We start from the raw sequence: 19319 nt of genomic DNA, 5'->3' as shown, positions 1-19319 counted from the left end.
GTTTATAACTGTTGCTATTTTAAGCTGCTGCATTTTGAGGTGACTTGTTGTGCAGTCCTGGATACTGAATATCCGCTAAACCACAGACTCCTTGAGAACATCAGCCATGTTTCCTTCATCATGGACCCTGGTCCCTCACCCTCCTCAGTACCTGCCCCATATTAAGGTGTTCCATAAATGTCCCATTAAATGATCTCAACTGAGCTAAACTGGAGTTTCTCTGTGCTGCCAAGGATGAATACTCACAAATGCAGATGACTTTTTGTTTGTTTGTTTTGAGATGGAGTCTTGCTTTGTTGCCCAGGCTGGAGTGCGGTAGCTTGATCTCAGCTCACCGCAACCTCCACTTCCTGGATTCAAGTGATTCTCCTGCCTCAGCCTCCCGAGTAGCTGGGATTACAGGCGTCTGCCACCACATCCAGCTAATGTTTGTGTTTTTAGTAGAGATGGGGTTTCACCATGTTGGCCAGGCTGGTCTTGAACTCCTGACCTCAGGTGATCTGTCTGCCTCGGCCTCCCAAAGTGCTGGGATTACAGGTGTGTGACAGCAGATGCCTTCAATAGAGGTGAATATTGTCTTTTGCTCTTATTATCATCAGTCATAATATTAACAGTTAACAATAGCCATTGCTTATATATAGCGCCAGAATTCTCACAATCCCATGGAATATGTGCTGTAAGTAGCCCCATTTTACAGATGAAAACTGAGGTACATAGAGATTTCACTGCTTGCCCAGAATGACCCAGACAGTGAATGATGGAGCCAGTATTCAAACCCAGACAGTCTCCAGAGTATGTGTTGTTAACCATTTTATTTATTTTATTTTATTTTATTTTATTTCTATTTATTTATTTACTTATTTATTTATTTATTTTGAAACAAAGTCTCACTCTTGTCGCCCAGGCTGGAGTGCAGTGGTGCAATCTCTGCTCACTGCAGCCTCCACCTCCTGGGCTCAAGTGATTCTCCTCTTTTTCAAACCTCATGCAATGTGTATTGTTTTCTCTGTTTTATGGGTGGGGAGATTGAGACTTAGGTGAGTTTGCCAGGCTGGTTATGGTAGAGTCGGGATTCAGAATTGGGCCAGACGGACTCCAAAGCTCGTGCTCATTTCACGATCTTCTGCCAAGGCATCCGCCAGTGTCTCTGTCCCAGCGTCTTAAGCCCCACCCCACTTCTATTTCTTAACAATTATACTCTGAACATATAGGTTGGTTGCCAAGACAACCACTCAGAAACAACATGAAAGGCAAATGACTTTTCAAACATTCTGCAGCTGAGATGACTTCTTTTTTAAATTTTTTAAAATATGTCAAGGTGATTTGCAATCCACAGCAAAATGTTAATATAGGTAAGCAATCTGTTTTGAGCAAAAAATATTTCCAGTATGGTAGAGGGGAGCTTACAGATTACAAATATAGTAACACGTTAGGAAGGAAGCAGGATATTCTACTATTACCCTTTTTACAGGTGAGAAGATTTAGGCCTGGAGAGATTTGGAAGCCAGGAATGCCCAGCTCTAAAGACATTGTACCTAATTATCTGAAAAGCTGCTTGGAGAATGAAAATTTGTCTGGATGGAGGCAGAGGCTCAGTCCTGACCCTATAGTAAATCAGAAGAGTGAAGAGCACATCTGAATAGGCCAGGGCCAGTGGGAAAGGAGGGGAAGAGAGAAACACATCATTTCAGAGTAGAGTATCTAGGACTGGAGGACTGAAAGTTGAGGTAAGGGAAAGGACCCCCAAACTTTGGGTACTAAATAATATATAACCCTTAAGCTTGTTAGGAGGGGTTTAAATAGGCCAGCCCATATAAAGGTCTTGCCACAATGCCTGACACCCAGTATGTGCTAGGCGTATTTTCTATTATTATCTTGACTAGGGTATCTCAGTGACTCCTGGAAATCCACATCTCGAAGAAGGAATGAGCATCATTTCCTGACAAAACCAGCCTCTTTTCCTGTCTTTCCCTTATTTATCAAAGGTCAGAAATGTGTCATCACCATTGAGACATGGCTTTCCTCCATCCCCTGTGTTTTGAGCAGTCACCTTTAGAGGTGAGGTGTGTCCACTGTCTAGTCCTCTGCCTCTGTACTCATACTGCTAATCTGGTCAACTTTTCTGTGGACCACCTGGCATCAGATACACCCTAGAACCACCTGCACCGCCTCATAGATGCTCCCCTTTGGGTCTACCTGGTAATTGGCAGCTTCTTCAGGAAGGCAAATTTCCCTTTGAAAGCATCCCCCACCCTCCAGTTTGCATAAAACCCTTAAAACCTGGGGTTGCTCCCTTTACGTAAGTGAATTAGGTGATAATCTTGGGCATGACTGCATTTTTGCTGATTGGAGTTGAGACCATGCTGCTTAGAATTATTAACAGCCATTGCAAGGATAATGATCTGCCCCTTAGAATAAACTAACTCTCATTTTTATTATCTTTTTAATTACATGAACCCTTTGGCGTGTTGATAATGATGAACAACACGGTGGGTTATTACTCTGCCAGGTGTTGTCTTCTGTATGGGATGCTCTTGGGGAAATCTGCGTGGTGCTCTCCAGGTTTCCTCAACCTGCCTTTGAGGGTGCTCTTCTCTCCGTTGAGCCCATGATGTGAGAAGTTCCTGGTTGGACTGAAGTGTGTTGCGGCGTGGAAATGAGATTAATACCAGTGTGGATTGCATGAAGAGACTGCCCCAAAAGGTTGCATGGCTAATCACTCCCACGCACTTTTCCTGCTCCTCAAACCCAAAGTGTGCTGTCCAGGTTTGGAGATCTACCAGAGGGAGGGACTTTACATTTTCCAGATTCCAGGTTGTGATTTTTTCTTTCTTTCTTTCTTTATTTATTTATTTATTTATTTATTTATTTATTTTTTTTTTTTTGAGATGGAGTCTCGCTCTGTCGCCAGGCTGGGGTACATTGGCGCTGTCTTGGCTCACTGCAAGCTCCGCCTCCTGAGTTCAAGCAGTTCTCCTGCCTCAGCCTCCTGAGTAACTGGGACTTCAGGAGCCTGCCACCATGCCCAAGTAATTTCTGTATTTTTAGTAGAAACGGGGTTTCACCATGTTGGCCAGGATGGTCTCGATATCCTGACCTCATGATCTGCCTGTCTCATTTTTTACAGAAACATAGGACAAGGTGATAAGTAGCTTATTTCCCGTGACAAAACCATCTGCATTCCTGACTTCCCCTTTACCTTCAAAGGTACCAGAATTTGCTGCTTTTATCATGCCCCAAATTCTGAGTCATCTGAACTTGGGTATTGCTGATAGGCATTCACTGAGAGAGGAGAAATGGGCTTGGCGGAGACCTGTTGCTTGCCCAGCATGAGGCTGGATGCTACACCTTCTCCTGTGAATACCATAACATTGCAGGCCCCCATTTTCCAGATGAGAAAACTAAGACTCAAGAAGGTTAAGTGAGTTACCTGAGGTCACACAGCTCATTAAAAGTGGAACCAGTTCTATAGCCCAGGCTTCGGGGCGCAACCAACTGCCTCTTCCATTGCACCGTACTGACCCTGGATTTTAGCAATCGTAAACATTTCTGCTCCTAGGTGAGGAAAATGTCAGAGGAAAATGAACTCAGGCCTGGCTGACTCCATAGTCATGCACATTCATCAAGCAGTTTTTGAGTAATTACTATGTTGTTACCACAGTAAAAAAGACATTGTCCCTGCCTCAAGGAGTTTCAGTCAAGTGCAGGAGAGGGGCATGGAAAATTGAACCCAGCAGGATAACATGCGTGCTAGAGGAAGGGAAACAGCTTGCTTCTTGCTTTGGGAGCCCCTAATCCAGCCTGGGGCTGTGGGGGTGGTGGTGGCTGGAAGGCAGTGATTTCTAAGTTGAGACTTGGAGGAGGAGAGTATGGACGGAGGTGGGGGAAGAGTGTGCTAGATATCATGCTGTTTCTAAGAGGCTGAGCTATTCGTAATAAATGTACCTGCTTCTTGCCACACGTTCTTTCCCCTCCACAAAATTTCTTAATTTTCCGCCTTTTCCTGGGGCTTTCTTTCTGAATACAAACTCATCCCATTGCCTCCTTTATGACTAATTGGACACTCGGACTTAATTGATTATGTATTAAGTTGGGGACTTGGAGCGACATTCAGGACTGGGCTCATGTTGAGATTAATTTATTCCTGTAGTCTTCCTGTTTTGCGGTGTAACTGAGTGCCTCACATGTGTGTTAAAAATAAAACGGAGAGTCAGGGCAATCTAATTAGACAGCTTAACCCATCACTCTGGTGTTCAGTCTTCACCCAGCTCTCCTGCTTTGATGGTAACCAAAATAGATGAGTAAGTTAATCAAAGGTCTGATTAAATAGCGCGGCTCTGCAGCATGGACTGATGATTGCCAAGCCTCAGTTCAGGCGGATTGTTAGAGGAGAGAGGAGGCTGAGCTAACCCCCAAAGGCCAGGGCTTTCATGAGGAAGATGTTTATAAAGCACATGGGAGGGAACTCCTCACTGAGTCCTCGGATCTTACTGTAATGGCTAGTCAGGAATCTCACTCCAAAGGAAGGATGATGTAGTTTGGGGAAAGAACACAAACCTTCTCCTGGCAAATTGTGACTCTTAGAGCTTTGCATCTTGCTTGCTGTGGGATTGTAGACAAATCACCTGCCTTCCTATGCCTGCCTGCCATCCATCATCCATCCATCCGTTCATCCGTCATCCATCCATTCATCCATCATCCATTCATCCATCCATCCGTCCATTCATCCATCCATCATCCATCCATCCATCCATCCATCCATCCATCCATCCATCATCCATTCAGCCATTCATCCATCCATCCATCCATCCATCCATCCATCCATCCATCCGTCCGTTCCAGAAATGTGTTTTGGATGAATTCATCCATTCATCCATCCATCCATCCATTCATTCATCCATCATCCATCCATCCATCTATTCATCCATCATCCATTCATCCATTCATCCATCATCCATCCATCCATCTATTCATCCATCATCCATTCATACATTCATTCATCCATTCATCCATCATCCATCCATCCATCCATCCATCCATCCATCTGTTCCAGAAACGTGTTTTGTACCTATTATATACGAGACATTGTGCTTTTTTTTTTTTTTTTTTTTTTTTTTTTTTTGAGACAGAGTTTCGCTTTTGTTGCCCAGGCTGGAGTACAATGGTGTGATCTCTGCTCAGTGCAACCTCTGCCTCCCAGGTTCCAGTGATTCTCCTGCCTGAGCCTCCCGAGTAGCTGGGATTACAGGCGTGTGCCACCACACCCGGCTAATTTTGTATTTTTAGTAGAGATGGCATTTCTCCATGTTGTTCAGGCTGGTCTCAAGCTCCTGACCTCAGGTGATCCACCCGCCTCAGCCTCCTAAAATTCTGGGATTACAGGTGTGAGCCACTGCACCCGGCCAAGGCATTGTGCTTTGATTTTGTTGTTGTTCATTTAATTTGTCCTTTTGTTAACTGTATGACTCTGTTGGTTGTGTGAGTTTTTTCCTTCTAGGTACTCTCTTGCCCTAACTCTCACTTTATGCTCCATGAGGCTGATGCATAAAGCATCTCTAATCTCACTTTCGCTCTGGTTTCCATTAGGGTTGACCAGAGGGCTCCCCTCCCGGGATACTGGTGGGCAAGAGGAGGGTAACAGTGAGATGTTTCTTCCTGTTCTGGCTTATGGGTTGCCACAGGTAGGCTGTGTCCCTCTGCTGAAGGTCACTGCCTCAGCCTTACTTATACAGCAGTTCTCTCTGGATTCCAGCATCTGTTGGCCTAGACGCTTTTGGCCTTGTGGTAGTAATGGCCCCAAGTACTCTTCCTGTCCTCTAGTAACTGCACAGTTCTTGTTAAACTGCCCCTAATTCTGCATATACTTAGATTAAATAGTCCTTTTATTAAATCTTCCTTAGATTCCCCGGGAGAGTGTGCTGTTTCCACCCACACCCTGCCTGATAGGATGAAGTAAGTGTAGCAACATGGATGGAGCTGGAGGCCATTATCCTAAGTGAGCTAACTCAGAAGCAGAAAATCAAATATCACACGTTCTCACTTACAGGTGGAAGCTAAACAATAGGCATACATGGATACAAAGTTGGAAGTAATAGACACTGGGGTCTCCAAAAGAAGAGAGGATGAGAGCTGGGTAAGGGGTGAAAAATTGCCTGCTGGATACAATGTTCAACACTCAGGTGACAGGTGTACTGGAAGTCCAGTCTCCACTATTACACAGTGTACTCATGTAACAAACATGCGTGTGTACCCCCAGAATCTAAACTGAAAATTTTTTTTAAAAAGGAGGGATGACCTTTATAACTAGGAGAAACTCAGACAAGCTGAGCAAACCTGTCCAAGGTGACATGGCGATTAAGTGATGATACTGGAATCTAAATCCAGGCATGTCTGACTCTGCCACCTCGGTTTTTTGCTCTCCTGCATACATCCTGGAGACCCTTACCTTCATCAGGAAGTACTGAAAGAGGCATTGATGTCTAAATACTTAGAATAAGATAGAGGGATCAGGAAGAAGGGTGGGTACCAGGCCCTTGAGTCCTTTAATATCTTTTAATTTTTATACCACCGTGTGAAGTAGGCATCATCTCCATTTTACCAACTTTTAAAAATGAGCAACTACTCTTAAAAGAAAAACTAAGTAACCACATTGTTTTCAAACATGTCATAGTCTGGTGACGGTGGGAAAACAGGCACAGAGGAGGCCAATTTAGGGAAGCTATGAGACAGGCTCTCCATGCTGACTCATAAGACCCATTCCATCTCTGAAACACACTCCATTTTACAGGTAAAGAAAACAAGGCTTAGAGAGATCAAATGCTCTGTGGGGCTAGAGCCCAGATTTGAGCTCCTGTCCTTTTCCCCTCCTCCATGATGCCTGGGTGTAAGGTGACAGGGTCTCATAAAGAGTTAGGGATGCTTTTTCTTGAAACTGATGAGAAGTAAAGCCAGTGGACTTCCTGGGTCGAGTGGGGACTTGGAGAACTTTTGTGTCTAGCTAAAGGATTGTAAGTACACCAATCAGCACTCTGTAAAAACGCACCAATCAGCGCTTTGTGTCTAGCTAAAGGATTGTAAATGCACCAATCAGCACTCTGTAAAATCGCACCAATCAGTGCTCTGTGTCTAGCTAAAGGATTGTAAACACACCAGTCAGCACTTTGTAAAATGGACCAATCAGCAGTATGTGGGCGGGGACAACTAAGAGAATAAAAGCTGGCCATCCCAGCCAGCAGCAGCATCCTGCTGGGGTTCCCTTCCAAGCTGTAGAAGCTTTGTTCTTTCGTTCTTCACAATAAATCTTGCTGCTGCTCACTCTTTGGGTCTACACCCCCTTTAAGAGCTGTGCCACTCACCACAAAGGTCCACAGCTTCATTCTTGAAGTCAGTGAGACCAAGAACCCACCAGAAGGAACCAACTCCGGACACAATTGGATGTCTTGCTGCTATTTTTTCTTTCTCTGCATAAAATTTGGGTGAATGTGTTTCATTTGGTTTGATTACACATAGTTGCTTTTAAGTAAAAGCAGTTTTAAAGCTTGTTTTTTCCCCCTTTAACATCATATGCAGGTTTTTAGAAACTACATCTTAATCCACTTTGTTTTAAACAATTACATGGGATGCTATTAGAAAGAAAAGAGTATCATGTTTGAATTAATTGTTCCATTTTGGGGCATTTTGATGGCTGCCCTTTGGTAACATGGTGATGAACATCTTTGGTGTCTAAAACACAATTTTTAAATCTGAATTTTTTAACGAACATCTCCTCAACATAGTCAAAGGTAAGGTCAAAGGAGATGAATATTTTTTGGAATCCTGGTAAGGTGGCCATATTCCCCATTTTAAAGGGTTCTATTAAAAGGGTTACCCGCTTGAAAATAAGTGTGCTTTGCCCCCCATGGAAACTCCCCATAGCGGCCAGGTTGGGGCCTCTGCCCACGATGATCTTCATAAATGACTGTGCATATACGAGAGCTTTCATCACACTGGTGCTTTTATTTTTATCCTTGCCTTTGGACACAAAATGGCACCCGTGTGTGTGCCTCGCTGATGACTCTGCCCATCTGCGAACCATTGATTGTTCCATTATATTATGTGAGGATCACAATGTCAGTGCTCCATGAGTGGTTCATTTCTGTCCTGTGTATGTGTCCTCTATTGCTGTCAGGTGAAGAGTGTCGCATGATGACTAGGTCCTCCTTGTGGGTTTATCTGAGAATAAAGAGAAGGCAGTAGTAGCAATCTGTTCAATTACAGTTTTAAAAGAATAAGCATAAGCTTTAACAATACCATTACCTACTAATATTTAATGACACATAAATGGAATATGATTTAAAGAAATATATGTACATAGGAACAATTCGATATTGGTTGCAAAAGTATATGTAGTGGGATTCAATTTTTGGACCTTTATGTTTTTGCATGTCCTTTTTTTCTCTAGTGGATCTATTTAATTTCTATAATAACAAAAGTTTTATTTAAAAATCTCAACATAGGATTTGCGGTAATAATTATTTCACAACTATTACTTTTTCTCTTCCTTAATTCAGATACATTTTCCTCCAGAAAACTTCACATGTCAAAATGCAAATTATATAAATCTTTAAAAGAAAACTCATTCATTTATTCAACAAATTTGTATTGGATACTTTTCGTGTGTTAGGCTCTATTTATGATGTTTAAGGAAAGAATTAATATAGTGATTTTTCTTTTTTTCCCTTTCTCCAACTCCCTCTCTGCCTTGTTCTGTCTAGTCTGAAGTTTCCTGGATCCCCAATAAACATTACTCTGGGATTTATGGTCTGATGAAGCTTGTCCTGACCAAGACTCTTCCTGCCAACCTGGAGAGAGTCATCGTCCTTGACACGGATATCACCTTTGCCACTGACATTGCAGAGCTGTGGGCTGTGTTCCACAAGTTCAAAGGTAATGGTAGCCCATTTGCTTCTTCCCGATATCCTTGTAGGTATCAGCTTGTCAAGAATAGGAGTTGATTCTTTAAAAAAGGTGAGGTCACGTCAAATGAGGTTGTGCTAATGCGGTAGGTAAGGAATTACAAATATGGTTCAATATCAGCTCTGCCTGGATTTGAAAAATAATAGAGTAAAACAGAAACGTGTTTACATTTCTTTAGTAAATGACGATTTTTTAACAGATGAATATCAAATGTGTGTATTTTGTATGCAGATAGTGGAGTGTTCACATACTGGTGTTGGCACGTGCGTTCATTGGTTTTCTTTTTATCCACGGATAGTCTAATTGCCAAGAAAGCCTGTGAGGTAGTAGAGAGGAGTATTGATTCCAGAGTTTTTGAAAATGTTCTTACAGCTTTTGCTTTCATTAACGTTGTGGTTTATCATTTTAAGAAGATGTATGTGTTTGGCTTTACAAGACATTCTTTCTAGTCTGGTGGGTTTTTTTATAGCTATTATTGTAACTCTTGTCACAGCCTCGAGGTACAGGAGAGTACCTAGTGGGAAGTCGTGAGCTCGGTAGGTGTATTAACTGTGGCATGGATATGTGAGAGAAGTGGCAGGTTAGCACAAATCTCAGGCTGTTATTTTAATACCCCTCTCCCAGATGTCTTTTTAAAAATTATATTATTTTAAAAATTCTTCTATATTGGATGAGTACATTGAGAAAGAAATTCGACAGTGAAATTTTTCCTTTTTTTTTTTTTTTTTTAATTGCACACTGGCCCCTTCTGTGTTTAAAATGCCTTCTGCCATTCCTCTTAGCTCCATATGCTGTGAAAGCAAGACACTACTTAATGATTTTAAATCCCAGCATTTTCATAAATCACAGGATACTCCTGTTGGTTTCTGTTTCTATTCATGAACAGAGAGTGAATTTCCTTGCCTGCCCCGGTCACTCCCTGCTTCCTTCTCAGGGCGTCTGAGCTCTGGGCTAATTGAGGAAAGTCTTCACCAAATCATGGGAATGACATTGTGATCCCCGGGACTCCTTCCCTTATCGGAATCAAAATTTGCTTTTCTTATTCATGTCAATAATGACACTGACAATGACCTCAGTTAGGACAGCTGTTGAAGCTGAGTATGTCACAGCTCTCTAATCTTCATAGAACGCGTGGACATGTCCTTTTGTTTCATAAAGAAAGAAACGGAAGCTCAGAGGGATGCAAGCTTTTCCCAGAGGTGAGATCAGAGTGCCTGTGTCTTGGCTTCCATCCGCTGCCCTTTTCAGGTTCCCCTATCGTGTCTGCTTTGTTTTTCTCTTTCTGATCACAGTGAACTCACGAGGGGCAGTTTTTCTATAATTACATGGTGTTTTATTCGTTTCTTTATGCTGATGTTGAGTGTTCAGTGATGCATGTCTTCAACCGGCGTTTATTGCATCCCTACTGGGTGTCAAGCAGTATGACTGGCTCTGCAAATAAGGAGATGAGTAATGAGAGGACAGTGAGAGTTGTCACCTCTCCTAGGGGTTAGAGAAGGTAGCTGGGAAGCTGTCATGGAGGAGCTCCTAGTTGTGCTCTATCTCATCGGGTGAGAATGGTGGTCGTATGCACTAGACTCCCACATTCTCCTTTGGGAATAAAGACCTTATTACCCCAGCTGCTGGGAGTAGTCCCTGCAGAAGAGGCTCCCCGGCATCGGCCCTTTTTGCAGTTGCCTTAGTTGAAGTGAGTGGCCATGCCTGTGGCCACACCCCTTCCCGGGACGCCACACATCGTGGAATGACTGATGGACATGAGATCCTGCAGGATCATCTGCTACACTCGGAGACTGCCTCACAGGTCGATTTTCCCCTCTGCCTAGTCCTGCTTTCCCCTTCCCTTTCCTAGGTGCTGTTCTCAAGAGCTCACTCTAATAAACCTCTTGTATGCTGACTTCCATCTCAGAGTCTTTTCCCAAAAATACTCCACCTGCACCATACAGTTAGAGCTGTAAGTCTCCGTTGGATAAGTATAACCACCATAGTCACCAGAACAGGTCATCAGAAATTGTAGAGCTGTAGCTAGGAAATCACGTTTATTCTCTTGCAGCTTGCAATGGCTCTAGTGCTAGTGGAGCTCTGTAGCCAATAACAACATGAATTATCGTGGGTATTTTAAATACGCTGATATCATCCATTCAAGGGAAGGCACCAGAGCTCTTGCTGCTCCCATAGCTGGCCCAAGGACTTGATTTGGAGGACTCTCAGATTCAAGGCAGCTCCTGGGGCTGAGCAGGGTATATGGGCCAAGGTCAGGACAGGGACAAGGTAAATTTGAATGCAAGGAGCTGAGTTAATGGACTGCATTTTATTTGTTCGTTCTTTTGTTGGTTTATTTCTAGCATTTGTTAGGCCCCCACTGTGAAGAGGAATACATTAGATGCTGTTGTTACCTAAGGCTGTTGAGAACACAGCACCTGCCTTCAAGGAACTCAATAACAAGGCAGAGTGCATTGCGTGTTTATCTATCACCAGCAAAGGAGTACAAAACATCAGAGGTTTTCCCATGCCCACCCTAATTTTTCTGGAAAAATACAGAGATGAAAAGAAAATAAGTAAGCTCATCTCTTCTCCATATGTCCCTATTTTGTATCACTTTTGTATGTGTGTGATCGTTTTTCTAAACCGAACTATCAGAAGCCAGGTCATGGAATAGGAAGAAAGCCTGTTAGGCCCATAAGTGTAGAATGTTCCGATCCGAGAGAGAGTGTCCTTCATAAAGGCAATTGTCATTGACATCTTTCACTGTAAACAGTTGGAGTGATGTTGATAGAATGTGGCCTGGCTAGTTTTTCTCTCTGAGAACAGCTGGTTGTGTGGGGATGCAGTGGCTCTTGGTCAGATCGCACGTAGACTAGATTCCTTTGTGGTGTGCTGTGAAAGCCCCTTGTTCCTAAATTCATTACTGGGAGAATGACCAAGAAGCCTTTTTAAGGACTTAGACCCATCCTCAGCCTCTACCAGAAGAAGCCTCTTAGAGATGTCCCCATCTTCCCTGAGCTGGACTTCAGCGAAGTAGCAGATACCTCCCTCCCATGGCAGTGGTTTGCACCTTTCCCCAGCCTGCACCAGCAGCTGGAAGGTTTTCAGAACCACCCATTCTTAGCAGAAAGAATCAGACATACCATTATTGGCCAGGTTCAGGAGCCACCCATTCGGTCAATATTTATTGAGCTCCTTCTAGGTGCCAGATAGTTTTATAACTGTTGGGACTGTTGCAAGAATAAGACTGTTTGGAGAGCCCCTAGCTACACTGGGGTGCTAGTACCAGAGTGGCTAGCAGCCCTGTCCTAACAGAAAATTCAGGGGAGCTGAACGTGGATATGGTATGCTTCTCACGAGATACATCTGGTGTACCTGGCAGGGGTCCCTCACATGGGAAACGTATTTTTGTAGGCAGATGTCCTTGTAGCTCTTGTCTGACCTGTGTTCAGTTTACACCTGTCTGACCACCAACTACTCTGCCACTGGGAACCTGACCTTGTCCTCTCCCTGGCATACCAGGGAAAACCGGCCTGGGCCAGCCCCTGGTTCTTCAATGGAAAGTGCAAATTCAACACCCCCTTACAATGGAAACAAGTTCACAGATTTTTTACCTCTTCCTTTTTTTTTTTTTTTTTTTTGATACAAAGTCTCGCTCTATCGCCCAGGCTGGCGTGCAGTGGCGTCATCTCAGCTCACTACAGCCTCCACCTCCTGGGTTCAAGTGATTCTTCTGCCTCAGCCTCCCAAGTAACTGGGATTACAGGTGCACGCCACCACACCTGGCTAATTTTGTATTGTTAGTAGAGACAGGGTTTCACCATGTTGGCCAGGCTGGTCTTGAACTTCTGACCTCAAGTGATCCACCTGCCTCAGTCTCCCAAAGTGCTGGGATTACAGGCGTGAGCCACTGCCTGGCCGATTTTTTACTTTCAAATCCTGAGCAGGGAACATGCAGTGGATCAGGAAGGCAGTCCTCCATCCATGGTCACACGAGGCAGGAACGAAGAATCAGGCACAGAGAGAAACCTAGCTGTAGGTTAAGCAAATAGGGTGTGGGTCACTGTGAATTCAAGGGCAAATGCCTGAATATTCCATTTAAAGAAAGTGGGAAAAGTTGGCCAGGCCCAGTGGCTCATGCCTGTAATTCCAGCACTTCGGGCGGTCAAGGTGGGCAGATCACCCGAGGTTGAGAGTTCAAGACCAGCCTGACCAACATGGAGAAACCCCACCTCTACTAAAAATACAAAATTAGCTAGACATGGTAGCACATGCCTGTAATCCCAGCTACTCTGGAGGCTGGGGCAGGAGAATCGCTTGAAACCCGGTGACAGAGGTTGCGGTGAGCCGAGATCGTGCCATTGCACTCCAGCCTGGGCAACAAGAGTGAAACTCCATCTCAAAAAAAAAAAAAGAAAAGAGAAAGAAAGTGGGAAAAGCAAGGAGCCCAGTCTACATACTGATCTTCCGCCACCAGCTTGTGCCACCCCGGTGTGGTGTGGAACCCGAAACCCTGTCAAGGGTGACTGAGCCCTGGGTCAGTATACGAAAGTTAAACATATGTTCCAAATGGGTACGAGGCAACAGAAAATTATAAGAATTCACTACAAAGCAAAACCCAGTCCCTCCCCCTGTGAGTTTATATTTGAGTGGAGGGAGACAGACAGCAGAAAAATAAACAAGTAAAGTATATAATGTGTTAGAGGTGACTGGCGCTCTGCCTTTATCCAGGGGAAGAGTGCAAGGCGCCCTAGCACTAAAGGTAGCAAGGATGAACTTTGCAGAGTGGAGTGGCCTGTTTCAGGAACGAATGGAGGTTGGATCAGAGCAGAGGGAGCCCAAGGGCATGCTGGGGGGCTGCTAATTTCAGGTCATAGGGGCTACAAAGGTCAGGTTATGGGGACCTTATTTGTCAGGCCATGAGAAGACTTTGCCTTTCTGTTCAGTGGTTTGGGGAGCCATTGGCGGGCTTTGAGCAGAGGCGTGATTCAGTCTGATTTAGTATTGTTAATGGCTTACCCTGGCTGCCCCTTTGAGACTAGGATGAACAGTAAAACCTGTCCTCAAAAGGTTTAGGAAGTAATCCAATCATCCAGGGGAGAGATGATTTTGGCTCAGACCCAGGTGGAGCAGTAGTTATGGTAGAAGTTATCATATTAGGGGTGCATTTTGAAGCTCGAGTCATCAGGATGTTCCATTGATTGGATATGGGGAATGAAAAAGAGTGGGCTTAAGGATGACCCCATGGTGGCTGGCTGGGTGAGATGACATCTGTGAGACACAGAAGACTGCAGGAAGGACAGGGTGTATAGGAAGATCAGGAGTTTGGTATGAGGCTTGTGAAATCTGAGATGCCTAACACACATCCACATGGAGCTGGTGAGGAGGCAAGTGGCTAAATGAGTGTTTGTAAAACACAGGGAAAGCTAGCTACTATTTCTTAAGCAGGTCTTAGGTTCTGGGCACTGAGCTAGAAGCTTTGCACACTTGAAAGTTAAATAAACTGGCGGCTCACGCCTGTAATCCCAGCACTTTGGGAGGCCGAGGCGGGCGGATCAGGAGGGCAAGAGATCGAGACCATCCTGGCTAACACAGTGAAACCCCGCCTCTACTAAAAAGATACAAAAAATTTAGCCAGGCATGGTGGTGGGTGCGTGTAGTCCCAGTCACTCGGGAGGCTGAGGCAGGACAATGGCTTGAACCCAGAAGGTGGAGCTTGCAGTGAGCTGAGTTCGTGCCACTGCACTCCAGCCTGGGCAACAGAGCAAGACTCTGTCTCAAAAAAAAAAAAAAAAAGAAGTTAAATAAACTGGGCTCAAGAGAGGTTAAATTACATGCTCAGAGAGCTATTACATACCAACATTGAACCCCAGTCCATATGGCTTTAGAGTCTGTGCTCTGTCCACTGACCCAGGAGGCTGTGCTGCACTTAGAACAGGTGCGACTGCCAAGTACCTGTCACCATGGACCCCTGCATGCCTTGGTTTTTACTGCACAAAACACTGGAAATAATATGTGATTGTCATCATTTGGGGAGGCTGTTATGAAGACATAAATAATACATGCACACCCATAATCTGAAGCTTTTGGAAGAAGGCCGTGCTGAAGATTCAAGATAGTGTTTTGATCCATAAGCACAGATGCCTCCTCTCTAAGAGGGTCTTATTGCCACAGTGTGAAATTCTGACCCTAAGCAGGTATGGTCAAACTATCCGACATACGTGGGCACTACCTTCCTCACCCTCATGGCACCGCAGATGTGCCATGCCACTGGGTATCGTTCAGGGCCTAATAGACTCTGTGTGGCTCCTTACAGCTAACATGTTTAAGTACTTAGTCTGTGCCAGCCACTCTGTTAAGTACTTTATGGATAAACTTATTTAATCCTCACAACCCTCCCATAAAGTGATTACTGTTCATGTTCCTGTATTAGAGATTTGGGACCTGATGCTTAGGGAGGCATAGTTTACCTGGAGCCTCGCATGTCTTAAGTCATGAAACTGAGATTTGAACCCAGACGGTCTGACTTCGAATCCAGTCCTCTTTACTCTGCACCCTTCTTTCCCTTGAAGAGGAGTAAGAGAAATCATTGTCATGTGGGTGGAGTTAAGAGTGTCTTTGGAGAGACCAAAGTTAGATTCATGAAACAACTCAAAAGTGATCATATACACCGGTTTGTAGAGGACGGGCCCAGGGCGATCCAGCCATTTAGAGAACAAAGGCAGGGAAGCAAAATTAGCATAGAAAAGTGTAGTTTTCCCAGGATTTGAGAAATAAAATCCCAATCTCCAGAATTCTGGCCCAGCATGTGACTTCCCAGAACATCCTGTTTAAGTAGCTGGAGGTGGGGTCCAAGAGCTCTACCCAGAGACTCAGCGTGTCCAGAGAATAAGTCAGGATCACCCTGATGACTCTGTCACCACGGGCACATGCAGTGGCCTGAAGGTTTGTGTCCTCGCAAAGTTCCTATGTTGAAACCTAACCCCCAGTGCAGTGGCATTAAGAGTAGAGCCTTTAGCTGGTGGTTAGCTCATGACAGCTGTATGAGTGGGATTAGTACCTTTGTAAAAGAGGCTTGACAGACCTTGCTCACCCCTTATATGTGAGGACACAGTAAAAGGAATACCATCAGCAGGGTGCAGTGGCTCACGCTTGTAATCCCAGCACTCTGGGAGGCCGAGGGTGGTGGATCACCTGAGGTCAGGAGTTCAAGACCAGCTTGGCCAACATGGCGAAACCCCACCTCTACTAAAAATACAGAAGTTAGCTGGGCCTGGTGGTGCATGCCTGTAATCCCAGCTATTCAGGAGGCTGAGGCAGTAGAATCGCTTGACACTGGGAGACAGAGGTTGTAGTGTGCCAAGATCACACCGTTGCACTCCAGCCTGGGCGACAGAGCGAGACTGCATCTCAAAAGAAAAGGGGTACCATCAATGAGGCAGAGAGTTCTCACCATGCATCTGATCTGCTGGTGCCTTGATCTTGGACTTCCCAGCCTCTAGAACTGCAAGCAATACATTTCTGTTTTTTATAAATTACCCAGTGTCAGATATTTTGTTATATCAGCCCAAACTGAATAAGACAGCAAGTTATCTTAGTTGATTTAGGCTCAGAGAAGGAATAATGCTAGTGGGGTCTTTGTGAGAATTGCACAAGATAATGTGCATTATTTTTCCACATTCCATTTTCTCTAAGGACTCCTGCTGGAGTGAATGGGATGACGGCGGACATCATTAATGTGTGTCTGCTCCATTAGCTCACAGTTCTGTCCACAGAGCCATTGGGGCTGTAAAATAATGTAGAAAAGGCGAATATGAAGAACATTGAAGTATTACTTTTGAAAAGTAATACATTTGTAGAAATGTTACGCTTATAATCAGTTGCCTCAAAGGAGTTTTTAACACTCTTTGAAGTTTCTTCAGGTCTCATCTTTCTTTGTTACCTCGCCGCCCTGCCTGTCTCCTCTGATGGAATTGGTGGAGTCAGAAGAGCTTAGCAAAGAAGAGACCAAGTTTCAAGTCCCTGCTGGTCTTCTGTATCAGCAGGGTGATCTTAGGGAGGTCATTGAACCACTCCTGACCTCGCCTCTGCACCTGTAGAAAGACAATACTGACATCTGCTCAGAGCGGTTGTGTGAGATTTGAGGAGGTGATTCAGTGATCCTGGTACCCAACAGACACTTAGGCCTCGCATATTCCTTTCCCCTTTCCTTCCTCCTGTCTCCTGTCGTTACATTTGGTATTGTCCCGTTGGCCCGTTTTTCCTCGACTTTAAATCTTTCTCCTTTCCTGCCTTCCCTTATCTCCAAATGAAACTCAGTGTCCCCTGCCCTGTTAGCCCATAGAAAAGGAATCAAAGAAGACCTTATAAGACAATCCCATGACCTCCTGCCAGTCAGGTTTCCCTGATTAAAGCCTTCCCTTCTTGGCTGACCCAGTGTGCCCCTCTCTAGGGCTCAGCGTAGACAGATTTCCACGCATCTCACATTCACTCCTGACAGTTCCTAAACTTCAGAGACTGCTTTGCCACGGGGGAAAAAAAAATAGAAATTTTAAAAGATGAAATTCTCAAAGTCCTGTAAAATGACACCAACAGCTGGTGTCTGTAGAGGCAATGTGCCTATCACAGAAGGCACTGGAATTCAGCTGGGAAAGAGAGAGGCTGGGCTTGTTCTTGGTCAGCAATCATCCTGGGCGAGAGGGGAGGGTTTGGGAAGGTGATGGCAGATTGAAAAGTGGGTAGGAGCTAGGTCACGGAGAGTTCAGCATGCTGTGCCATGCCGAGGAGTTTGGCCTTTTCTGGAAGACACTGAAAATCCACTTATAGTCTCATAAGGAGAAGACTGACCAGGTCATACTAATCAGTCCTCAGTACAGACAGGTGAGTGTGCGCTAGTCAGAGAAATGGTTTGGAGGAACCAAAAACAGAGCATCCAATTAGGAAGCCATGTCAATAATTCATGTAAGGAATGATCATGGCCTGAACTAAGGCAGAGGTTTAGTACAAAAGCAGAATCAATTGCTATTAAAGGATTAGAATGGGTGTCCAGGGCATCTGCTATGGCTCATGCCTATAATCCCAGCACTTTAGGGGGCCAAGGCTGGTGGATCCCTTGAGCTCAGGAGTTTGAAACCAGCCTGGGCAACATGGCGAAACCCTGTCCATACAAAACATATAAAAATTAGCTGAGTGTTGGCTGGGCACAGGGGCTCATGCCTATAATCCTAGCACTTTGGGAAGCTGAGGCAGACAGATCACTTGAGGTCAGAAGTTCGAGACCAGCCTGGCCAACATGGCAAAACCCCATCTCTGCAGAATATACAATTAGCCAGGCATGGTGGTGTGTGCCTGTAGTCCCAGCTACTTGGAAGGCTGAGGCAGGAGAATCACTTGAACGCGGGAGGTGGAAGTTGCAGTGAGCCGAGATTGCGCCACTGCACTCCAGCCTGGGCAACAAAGCAAGACTCCGACTTGAAAAAAAATTGTATGTGTTTGTGTGTATTAGCTGGGTGTCGTGGTGCATACCTGTAGTCCCAGCTACGTGGTAGGCTGAGTTGGGAGAATCAGTTGAACCCAGGAGGCTGCGGCTGCAGTGAGCTGAGATCATACCACTGCTCTCCAGCCTAGGCAACAGGCTGAGACCCTGTCTCCAAAAAAAAACAAAAGAAAAGAAAGAAATAGGTGTTCTGGTCAGATGTAGTACAAAAGAAAAAAGATTTGTACATGACCTACTTTCCCAGTTTACAGATTAGGTGGGGAATACAAAAGGAAGCACAGATTTAGAGTGAGAATGAATTCGTCTCTTCTATGTCTGTGACTTTTCTTTTGTTGTTGTGTTTTTGATGTTTCACTATAACACATGCTTCCTCGTGATATACAACATTTGTGCTCTACTGTGCTAGTTGTGGTGGTCTGCCTGCTCAGCATACATTTCTTCCTTCCACTAACATCAGCAGAATGGCTCTTTTTCTGTTGAAAACCATCTCTCTCCTTGCTTGTTTCAGTTGGTTTTTAGTGTGTGTGAGGGGTGTTGATCTCATCCCTGGCTGCAGGGAAAAGAACATGACCCAGTCCTGGCCAGCTGCAAGACCACAGACATCTTCCTGGCTGTAGTGATTGGTTTAGGACAGATATGTGACCCAAGCTGAGCCAATCAGAACTAGTAAGCATTACGCCAAGGCTTTTTGCTAGCACTGTTGGGAAAGGTACTCGTTGTTGTTGTTGTTGTTGTTGTTGTTGTTGTTGTTGTTGTTGTTGTTTTGAGACAGGGTCTCGCTCTGTTTGCCCAGGCTGGAGTGCAGTGGTGTGATCTCAGCTCACTGCAACCTCCACCTCCCGGGTTCGAGTGATTCTCCTTCTTCAGCCTCCCAAGTATCTGGGAT

The 19319-nt window shown here is 44.8% G+C and overlaps 1 protein-coding gene across 5 annotated transcripts in view; it reads left to right on the top strand.

Annotated features, from left to right (window-relative positions):
- LARGE1 (LARGE xylosyl- and glucuronyltransferase 1) overlaps positions 1-19319 on the top strand; it is a 622406-nt gene that overhangs the window by 347005 nt on the left and 256082 nt on the right. For all 5 annotated transcript variants that reach the window (XM_026447731.1, XM_026447729.1, XM_026447730.1 and 2 more), the window contains one exon: positions 8754-8925. In XM_026447731.1, the coding sequence (XP_026303516.1) occupies positions 8754-8925 (172 nt within the window). The remainder of the gene's footprint in view (positions 1-8753; positions 8926-19319) is intronic.

The sequence above is a fragment of the Piliocolobus tephrosceles genome, chromosome 19 (assembly GCF_002776525.5).
Source record: "Piliocolobus tephrosceles isolate RC106 chromosome 19, ASM277652v3, whole genome shotgun sequence".
NCBI classification, from domain to species: domain Eukaryota; kingdom Metazoa; phylum Chordata; class Mammalia; order Primates; family Cercopithecidae; genus Piliocolobus; species Piliocolobus tephrosceles.
This window is presented reverse-complemented; position numbering and strand designations above follow the sequence as displayed.